This window comes from Fragaria vesca, linkage group LG3 (genome assembly GCF_000184155.1).
Source record: "Fragaria vesca subsp. vesca linkage group LG3, FraVesHawaii_1.0, whole genome shotgun sequence".
In the NCBI taxonomy this organism is placed as follows: Eukaryota; Viridiplantae; Streptophyta; class Magnoliopsida; order Rosales; family Rosaceae; genus Fragaria; species Fragaria vesca.
In genome coordinates this window covers 27,216,527-27,226,427 of record NC_020493.1, presented here as the reverse complement: position 1 = coordinate 27,226,427, position 9,901 = coordinate 27,216,527, and the positions used below count along the sequence as shown (strand labels likewise).

At 37.9% G+C, this 9,901-nt stretch overlaps 2 protein-coding genes across 2 annotated transcripts; both read left to right on the top strand.

The window, feature by feature from the left end:
- The first annotated feature begins 1,086 nt into the window (after positions 1-1,086).
- LOC101294350 (cellulose synthase-like protein E1-like) lies at positions 1,087-4,868 on the top strand. Its single transcript, XM_004296279.1, has 8 exons — positions 1,087-1,352; positions 1,513-1,855; positions 2,727-2,867; positions 2,972-3,103; positions 3,197-3,406; positions 3,549-3,773; positions 3,862-4,209; positions 4,314-4,868. Exons 1-8 carry the CDS (start codon positions 1,087-1,089, stop codon positions 4,866-4,868), a joined length of 2,220 nt encoding a protein of 739 aa, XP_004296327.1.
- Positions 4,869-5,343: 475 nt separating this feature from the next.
- Positions 5,344-9,705, top strand: LOC101293760 (cellulose synthase-like protein E1-like). Its single transcript, XM_004295142.1, has 8 exons — positions 5,344-5,615; positions 5,769-6,105; positions 7,365-7,505; positions 7,611-7,742; positions 7,839-8,048; positions 8,143-8,367; positions 8,564-8,911; positions 9,014-9,705. Exons 1-8 carry the CDS (start codon positions 5,344-5,346, stop codon positions 9,569-9,571), a joined length of 2,223 nt encoding a protein of 740 aa, XP_004295190.1. The 3' UTR covers positions 9,572-9,705.
- The last annotated feature ends 196 nt before the right edge of the window (positions 9,706-9,901 follow it).

The window sequence follows — 9,901 nt, the reverse complement described above, 5'->3', positions numbered from 1 at the left end:
AAAGTAACATTAGATTCATGGATGTTATATAATTATTTTTTTTAATGAATTATAAATAATTTGTATGTAAATCATTAGGAGGAAACTTTTAGCTCTAAAAATTTTTAGTTTATGAGACAATGTGCTTGCAGATTTATACTGGCAAATTCGGGAGCTCGTCTCCAATGTTCGTTGTGCTAGCGACCGTTGCATTGCTCAATTTATACTGCTTTGCCTGGTTTGTGAAGGAAGCAATCACTGGAACAAAGGGCATTGCAGAAGTTTATGAGGCAATGTTCTTGCAGATTCTTCTATGTGTGGTTTTGATTGTCATTAACCAACCGTTATACGAAGCGCTATACCTAAGGAAGGACAAGGGGAAGCTGCCGAGCTCTGTAGCAATTAGGTCCATGGCATTTGCTGGATTTGCTTGTTTATGTTTCAAATTTATGTAATGAACATTTGGAAAATATAATCTAGCTTGCTCTCTAGTTTTGTATCCTTTATTCATGAATGAAATACAGTTATCTCAATCACACGGCACCGTCCATCAAACGACATATGCTTTTCAGTCAGAAGAACAGTTATGAATCGTCGTTGTCTAATAATGTTTTTAGCATAAGTGTGTGCTCTCTCACCAGTCTCACATCACAAACAACAATTCTTGAATAAAATCAACATTGCATGCATCTCGTCCAAGTATAAGTTAATCTCTTACACCAAACAGTCCAAACTCAATCGTCATTCAAACAATATACTCAAGCCTGCGAAAGAAAATATCCAAAAGCAAAGAAAGGTTGTCAAAATTTGGGAATTAATGTGGTCGACACCAATCCTTTCGATCTAAACAGCCTGATGTTTCATTGGAATGACAGATATTCATCTTCTTCTAAACACTGTTTTCTTCAGCAATAGGTCAAGGACCACCACCTAACGGAGATCAATACTACGTTCGTGAGGCGCATGCATTAGTTGCAAAGGGATGGGGGAATTGGTATCTATAAATGAAATTAAGCAACATGCACCATGGTCCAGGGTCCTTCCCACTATATTAAATCGTTCCAACTAGAGAAAGAAAGCAATTGAGCAATCATAGTTAGCTCAAAAATGGGAGAGGAAAGACATTCACCACTGTTTGAGACAACGAAGGCAAAGGGAAAAGTATTCTATAGGTTTTCTGCATTGTCAGTATCTGTTGGTATATGTTTGATTTGGGTTTATAGAGTGACTCACATACCAAAAGCTGGAGAAGATGGAAGATTTGGCTGGATGTTGTTGTTCGCCGCTGAGTTATGGTTCAGTTTTTACTGGTTCATCACTCAAGCGCTTCGTTGGAGCCGCACCTACAGGCATACCTTCAAGGACAGGCTCTCCGAAAGATATATATATATATATATATATATATATCGATAGTTTAACAACATAACATGCTATATTGTTTTCGTATTAGCTTTAGCTCTAAGTTTACTTCTTTCGTGATGATGTTCTTCATTGTGAACTTCGCATGTAGTTTTAACTCAAGTGAAATTACTTAAACAGATATGAGAATGAGTTGCCGGGGGTGGACATATTCGTGTGCACCGCGGATCCGATCATAGAGCCGCCGATGATGGTGATGAACACTGTTCTATCGGTCATGTCTTATGACTATCCGCCGGAGAAGCTCAGCGTGTATCTCTCTGACGATGGAGGCTCAGAATTTACGTACTATGCTTTTCTGGAAGCTACTGAGTTTGCCAAGCACTGGATACCCTATTGCAAGAAGTACAGTGTGGAGCCGAGATCACCATTTGCTTATTTTGTCTCGATAGATTCTGATGCAGTTGATGGTGAAAGCCAGAATCAGAAACAAGCTGCTGATTTGGTGCTCATTAAGGTAATTATTATTTTATGATTTCATCCATATCATAAAGTCTTCCATAATCAAACTGTGAAGAAATAAGTAAAGTCATGCAAAAGTGTTTGGTTAATGATTAATAATTGGAAATTCTTGTATGTATGCCGTGCATGTATATGATGTCATCTCAGTCCTAGAATTATATAACGAGACCATCATGTATATGTAGTAAAGTCATAGATTATATCCATATGGTATCGTATATTTACACGTCGAAGAGACAAAGACTCTGATAATTAATTATGCATGGTTAAGATTAAAGCGATAATTAATATTGGGTCAGGCATACACATTTCCTTTAGGTCCCTGCAGCAGAGATTTTTTGTGGAGAGCATAAATGGCATAGGTTGTCCAATTTAGACGACAAGTAGAATGCTCCAAGTAGAATCATCAGGATCCATATGATGATGGATGGAGTCAATTAAAGTGTCTTGGAGACTTGGACATCAGCGTAGCGATGTATTGTCAGGTCCCGGTTGATTTCTTCTTTTTGTTCACCATTGATTAAGAAATTTTGAAAGAAATATATGGTCATCGATCAAGCGAGGCATGTCTCGACCTCATTCGTAGGTAAGAATAGGGACTGTTAATGATCGGTGTGAAATGGAAACAGTAAGCCTCAGTTATAAATTACCGGTGGGAAAATTTTGGGTGTACTGTGTACATCATGGCAAAATTGGATTAAGCAGTACGTGCAACAACCAAAACAACAAGAAACATTTCTTACTCCGTTATATCTTGTTTTATTTTGTGTTGCATTTGTAACTACTTCTTTTTCTTCTTCTTTTGGTTTTACATTAATGCTTAATACATACTTAAGCTCTCATGTCTCCAAATAATATTGATGCAGAAACTATACGAGGACATGGCAACAAAAGTTGAAAATGCAGTGAAGCTAGGCCGGATTCCGGAAGAAGTAAGATCAAAACATAAACGTTTTTCTCAGTGGGACTCGTACTCTTCAAAACGTGACCATGACACAATTCTTCAAGTATGACATTCCATTTGAATTCTTTAATGTTAACTGATCATATATATGACTGGGTGTTTAATTAGTACCAGATGTTAATATTAGTGGATGAACTTTTCTCCCAGATAGTAATTGAGGGGAGAGACCCAAATGCAAGAGATGTTGAAGGGTGTGCGTTGCCAACTTTGGTGTATTTGGCTCGGGAGAAAAGACCTCAGATTCACCATAACTTCAAAGCTGGTGCTATGAATGCTCTGGTAAACAACATACTAAATTTACAGGATATATATATGTGTGTGTGTGTGTACCTGTAGGGTTTAGATAACAGATGCGATCCTTTGCATTCACAGATTAGGGTATCGTCAAATATTAGCAATGGGAAGTTACTTCTTAATGTAGACTGTGACATGTATGCAAACAACTCCAAGGCCATAAGGGATGCACTCTGCTTCTTCATGGATGAAGAACAAGGCCATGAGATTGCTTACGTACAGTTTCCGCAGAATTTCGATAACCTTACTAAGAATGAATTATACGCTTCATTGCGAGTAATTAACAGGGTGAGTTGATTATGTTCGTGGACATATTATATGCTGCAGATTGAAATATTATAATCAAAATTAATATGGTTCACTTAGCATTATTCTTCAATTTATATCTTATTATTTGAACTTCAGTTATTGTTTTGGCATATACATGAAGGTGGAATGTCATGGTCTGGATACTTACTGGGGGATGTTATATATTGGAACTGGATGCTTTCACAGAAGAGAAACTCTTTGTGGGAAGAAATTCAGCAAGGAAAATAAGAGTGAGATGAAATGGGAGAAAAACAAAAGAGAAGAAATTGGCATTCATATATTAGAACAAAGTTCAAAAAGTCTTGCGAGTTGTACATTTGAAGAAAACACACAATGGGGAAAAGAGGTATATTCTCTCTATCAATTACACTTACATATTATGTTCATATTTACTTATACATCATTTATACAAATTAAATCTTTATAATTTGTAGATGGGTGTGAAATATGGGTGTCCGGTTGAAGATGTGATAACAGGACTATCAATCCAATGCCGAGGATGGAAATCAGTGTATTACAATCCAACAAGGAAAGCTTTCTTAGGATTAGCTCCAACCACATTGCTTCAGGCACTTGTGATGTATAAGAGATGGGCAGAAGGCAACCTTCAGATTACGCTATCTAAGTACTGTGTTCTATGGTATGGCCATGGAAAGCTTAGTTTAGGCCATCAACTGGGATACCTTCGCTTCAACTTATGGGCTGCTAACTGCTGGGCAACACTAATTTACTCCACTCTTCCTTCACTTTACCTCCTTAGAGGCAAATCCTTATTTCCCCAGGTATAGTTCATCCCACGAATTACATGTTTCTAATTACTTCTTATGCATGCAATATATTTCACGTACGGCTTTTCTTAAAATTGGTTTTTTTCTTGTCGGATTAGATTTCAAGCCGATGGATTATACCATTTGCATATGTTATAATTGCTAAGAACATTGGGAGCTTTGTGGAGTATCGGTGGTGTGGAGGCACGAGCTTAGGTTGGTGGAACGACCAACGTATATGGCTTTACCAGAGAACAACCTCTTACCTATTTGCCTTCATTGACACCATTGTACACTACCTCGGATACAGCAGTTCAGCATTTGTAATAACAGCCAAGGTTGCCGATGAAGACGTGTCCGAACGATACGAGAAAGAGATCATGGAATTCGGGAGCTCGTCTCCAATGTTCACCGTGCTGGCAACGCTTGCATTGCTCAATCTGTACTGCTTTGCTTGGTTTTTGAAGGTAGCAATCACTGGAAAAAAGGGTATTGGAGAAGTTTATGAGACAATGTGCTTGCAGATTCTCCTATGTGTGGTTTTGATTGTCATTAACCTACCCTTGTACGAAGCCCCATACCTAAGGAAGGACAAGGGAAAGCTGCCGAGCTCTGTAGCATTGAAGTCGATGACATTTGCTGGATTTGCTTGTTTATGTTTCAAATATATATGACAAAGATGAGGGAATAATTCAGACTACAAAGTAAAATATCAGGCCGAACTTGTCATTGAACGATTCTTAACTAGTTATGCACAATGTAAGATAAGATCATATTCAGTTTCAGCTAACTTGTATTGGAATGACAGTTTCATCTGCTTGTAAATGATCTTTTATTTTCTGACCAAAAAAGAAATCTTTTATTCAGCAATAGGTCAAAGACCACCAAACTCTTACTACTACCCAAGTGCATATGGCTGCAATACTTTCATAGTAGCTAGTTATGCATGTAACTTGTTTGTTTTGTAATACACATCAGAGATGTGAAAGGTAGCATTACATCAAAGTTGCGTTCGCGGGACGCATGCATTAGCTTCAAAGTTAATTGGTTTTTATAATAGAAAGCAAGACCTGGTCCGGGGTCCTTCCCTATATATTAAATCATCTCCACTAGAGAAAGAAAGCTTGAGCAATCAGAGTTGGCTCAAAAATGGGAGAGGAAAGACATTTACCACTGTTTGAGACAACGAAGGCAAAGGGAACAGTCTTCTATAGGTTTTCTGCAGTGTCTGTATCTGTTGGTATATGTTTGATTTGGGCTTATAGAGTGACTCATATACCAAGAGCTGGAGAAAATGGAAGATTTGGTTGGATGTTGTTGTTCGCCGCTGAGTTATGGTTCAGTTTTTACTGGGTCATCACTCAAGCTCTTCGGTGGAGCCGCACCTTCCGGCATACCTTCAAGGACAGACTCTCTGAAAGGTATCTGTATTCACTGTTATATATGAATGATCTGTATCTATAGTTTAACAACATAACATGTTATATATACTGTTAGCTTAATCTAGCTCTAACCTAACTTCTTTCGTAATGATGATCTTCGTATCGTTTAACTTCGCGTGTGTTACTTAACAGATATGAGAATGAGTTGCCGGGGGTGGACATATTCGTGTGCACCGCGGATCCGATCATAGAGCCGCCGATGATGGTGATGAACACTGTTCTATCGGTCATGTCTTATGACTATCCGCCGGAGAAGCTCAGCGTGTATCTCTCTGACGATGGAGGCTCAGAATTTACGTACTATGCTTTTCTGGAAGCTGCTGAGTTTGCCAAGTACTGGATACCCTATTGCAAGAAGTACAGTGTGGAGCCGAGATCACCATTTGCTTATTTTGTCTCGATAGATTCTGATGCAGTTGATGATGAAAGCCAGAATCAGAAAAAGGCTGCTGATTTGGCGCTCATTAAGGTAATTATTATTTTACGATTTTATCCATATCATAAAGTCTTCCATAATCAAAGTGTAAAGAAATAAAAGAAGTCTGTTTGGTTAATGCTTAATTGGAAATTCTTGTATGCACGTCATGTATGTACACAATGTCATCTCAGTTCTAGAATTATATAATGAGACCGTCGTGTAGATAGATTTTGACCCTCTATATGATATCGTATATTTACACGTCGAAGAAACAACAACTCTAATCAGCAATTATGCATGGTTAAGATTAAAGTGATAATTAGGTCAGCGATGACATACACATTTCCATTAGGTCCCTGCGCGCAGCAGAGATTTTTTGTGGAGAGCATAAATGGCATAGGTTGTCCAATTTAGACGACAAGTAAACTGCTCCAAGTAGAATCATCTGGATCCATATGATGATGGATGGAGTCAATTAAAGTGTCTTGGAGACTTGGACATAAGAGTAGCGATGTCTTGATGTTGATATTTTCTTAATTTGTTCACCATTGATTAAGAAATTTTGAAAGAAATATATGGTCATCGATCAAGTGAGGCATGTCTTAACCTCTTCTGTTAATTTTATATATTCGATCGTAGGTAAGAATGGATTTTTTGTTCACTAGACATGTCTTAATGTTAGATCTATTGCATGCTAGTCGTTTAGTAGCCGGAAGTTGCTTAGTAATTATCCTCGAAGTTGTCAAGCCTGTCATCTTTTGTTTTTTTTTTTTTTTTTTTTTTCTTATGAGAGTGGATGAACTCCATTGGTCGAAGATATCGTATACGACCTCATTCAGTCAAAACAAGAGATTTGAAGATCACCTGTTACAATTTTTAGTGCGCACGGTCGCCGACTACACATTGAACAATGACTCGTAACAAAAACGTCTGGCTAGCCTAGACTATACACCTTGATCCAAACTTTAACCCACCAGCATATCCACCTAAAGACCTACCTTTAAAAGGTACTACAATCTTCCCCATTCGCCATTAGGGACTGACCAATAGGGTCTGTTAGTGATCGGAGTGAAATGGAAACAGTAAGCCTCTGTTATAAATTACCGGCCGGTGGGAAAATTTTGGGTGTACATCATGGCAAAATTGGATTCGTAACAACCAAATGAACACGAAATTAACATTTCTTACTCCATTATATCTTGTTTTATTTTGTGTTGCATTTGTAACTACTTTTGTTCTTCTTCTTCTTTTGGTCTTACAATGCTTACAACATACTTAAGCTCTCATGTCACCAAATAATATTGATGCAGAAACTATACGAGGACATGGCAACAAAAGTTGAAAATGCAGTGAAGCTAGGCCGGATTCCGGAAGAAGTAAGATCAAAACATAAAGGCTTTTCTCAGTGGGATTCATATTCATCAAAACGTGACCATGACACCATTCTTCAAGTATGACATTTCCATTTGAGTTCTTTAATGTTAAGTGATCATATATATGACTGGGTGTTTAATTAGTACCAGATGTTTAAATTAGTCGATGAACTTTTCTCCCAGATAGTAATTGACGGGAGAGACCCAAATGCAAGAGATGTTGAAGGGTGTGTGTTGCCAACTTTGGTGTATTTGGCTCGGGAGAAGAGACCCCAGATTCACCATAACTTCAAAGCTGGTGCTATGAATGCTCTGGTAAACAACATATTACATTTACAAGATATGTGTGAGTTTCACTGTGTGCCTATAGGGTTTAGATAACGTACAGATGCGATCCTTCGCAATTTGCAGATTAGGGTATCGTCAAATATTAGCAATGGAAAGTTGATTCTGAATGTAGACTGTGACATGTATTCAAACAACTCCAAGGCCATAAGGGATGCACTCTGCTTCTTGTTGGATGAAGAACAAGGCCATGAGATTGCTTACGTACAGTTCCCCCAGAATTTCGATAACCTTACTAAGAATGAATTATACGCTTCATTGCGAGTAATTACCGAGGTGAGTACCACAGAGTAGACAATGTTATTATAGGCTGATGGAAATATTAGAATCAAAATTTTGCGATTATATGTGTTTTGGCATTTACATGAAGGTGGAACTTCATGGTCTGGATGCTTATTGGGGGATGTTATATATTGGAACTGGATGTTTTCACAGAAGAGACACTCTTTCTGGGAAGAAATTCAGCAAGGTGAATAAGAGTGAGATGAAATGGGATGGTAACAAAAGAGAGTACTTTGGCATTCATGAATTAGAACAAAGTTCAAAGAGACTTGCGAGTTGTACATTTGAGGAGAACACACAATGGGGAAAAGAGGTATTCTCATATATATATATATATATATATATATATATATATATATACTATATATATCTGTGTGTGTGTGTGTGTTCATTTTCACTTATAACTCATGTATGTTTTTATATTCCAAGAAAATTCCCATTTAAAATTTAATGTGTATTTAGGAATATATACTCGTTTTAAGTTGAGACAAAATCTTTATAATCTGCAGATGGGTTTGAAATATGGGTGTACAGTTGAGGATGTGATAACAGGACTATCAATCCAATGCCGAGGATGGAAATCAGTGAATTACAATCCAACAAGGAAAGCTTTCTTAGGATTAGCTCCTACCACCTTGCTTCAGGCACTTGTGATGCATAAGAGATGGGGGGAAGGCAACCTTCAGATTACGCTTTCTAAGGACAATGTTGTATGGTGTGGCCATAGAAAGCTTAGTTTAGGCCATAAACTGGGATACCTTCGCTACAATTTATGGGCTGCTAATTGCTGGGCAACAGTAATATACGCCACCCTTCCTTCACTTTACCTTCTTAGAGGCACGTCCTTATTTCCCCAGGTATAGTTCATCTCACAAAATTACATGTTACTAGTAACTTTTCATGCATGCGTTATCTTTAACGTACGGCTTTAATATGGATTTTTTTTCTTGTCGGATTAGATTTCCAGCAGATGGATCATACCATTTGCATATGTGATAATTGCTAAGAACATTGGGAGCTTCGTGGAGTATCGGTGGTGTGGAGGCACGAGCTTAGGTTGGTGGAACGACCAACGTATATGGCTTTACCAGAGAACATCCTCATACCTATTTGCCTTCATCGACACTATTGTACACTACCTCGGATACAGCAATTCAGCATTTGTAATAACAGCCAAAGTTGCCGATGAAGACGTGTCCGAACGATATGAGAAAGAGATCATGGAATTCGGGAGCTCGTCTCCGATGTTTACAGTGCTGGCAACACTTGCATTGCTCAATCTGTACTGCTTTGCTTGGGTTGTGAAGGCAGCAATTACTGGAATGAATGGTTTTGCAGACGTTTATGAGACAATGTGCTTGCAGATTCTTCTATGTGTGGTTTTCATTGCCATTAACCTACCGTTATACGGAGCCCTATACCTAAGGAAGGACAAGGGCAAGCTGCCGAGCTCTGTGGCATTTAAGTCGATGGCATTTGCTGGATTTGCTTGTATATGTTTCAAGGTTCTATATTAAAGCTATGTGAGATGCTTCTCATGCTTTATACTAAGAATGTAGATATATTGGCTCGATTTGAGACCCGTTATAAGACACAAGCTAGAGCCGCTTCTCAGTCCTAGTATAATTTCTAGAAAGTTCTACAATTAGCACAAATGTAAAATTATAATTTTTTTTTTTTAGCTGGTTCAATATTTTTTCGAGTCATTTACTTCAATTATATATTTTGTAGATGTTGTGAAGCAAATAAGTAGAAAAGAAGCTAAATCAGCAAATCTAGCTACATGCATATGCATATCAATTAATTAACTTTGATAATTGATAGAACATAGAGAGCAACTCAGAACA

What these genes read in the sequence shown, in the direction of transcription:
- LOC101294350 (XM_004296279.1), top strand. Translation starts at nt 1,087, where the DNA reads ATGGGAGAGGAAAGACATTCACCACTGTTTGAGACAACGAAGGCAAAG. An exon ending in CTGATTTGGTGCTCATTAAG is followed by an intron (nt 1,856 to 2,726) that starts GTAATTATTATT and finishes ATATTGATGCAG; the next exon opens with AAACTATACGAGGACATGGC. An exon ending in ACCATGACACAATTCTTCAA is followed by an intron (nt 2,868 to 2,971) that starts GTATGACATTCC and finishes CTTTTCTCCCAG; the next exon opens with ATAGTAATTGAGGGGAGAGA.
- LOC101293760 (XM_004295142.1), top strand. Translation starts at nt 5,344, where the DNA reads ATGGGAGAGGAAAGACATTTACCACTGTTTGAGACAACGAAGGCAAAG. An exon ending in AAGGACAGACTCTCTGAAAG is followed by an intron (nt 5,616 to 5,768) that starts GTATCTGTATTC and finishes GTTACTTAACAG; the next exon opens with ATATGAGAATGAGTTGCCGG. An exon ending in GCACGTCCTTATTTCCCCAG is followed by an intron (nt 8,912 to 9,013) that starts GTATAGTTCATC and finishes TTGTCGGATTAG; the next exon opens with ATTTCCAGCAGATGGATCAT.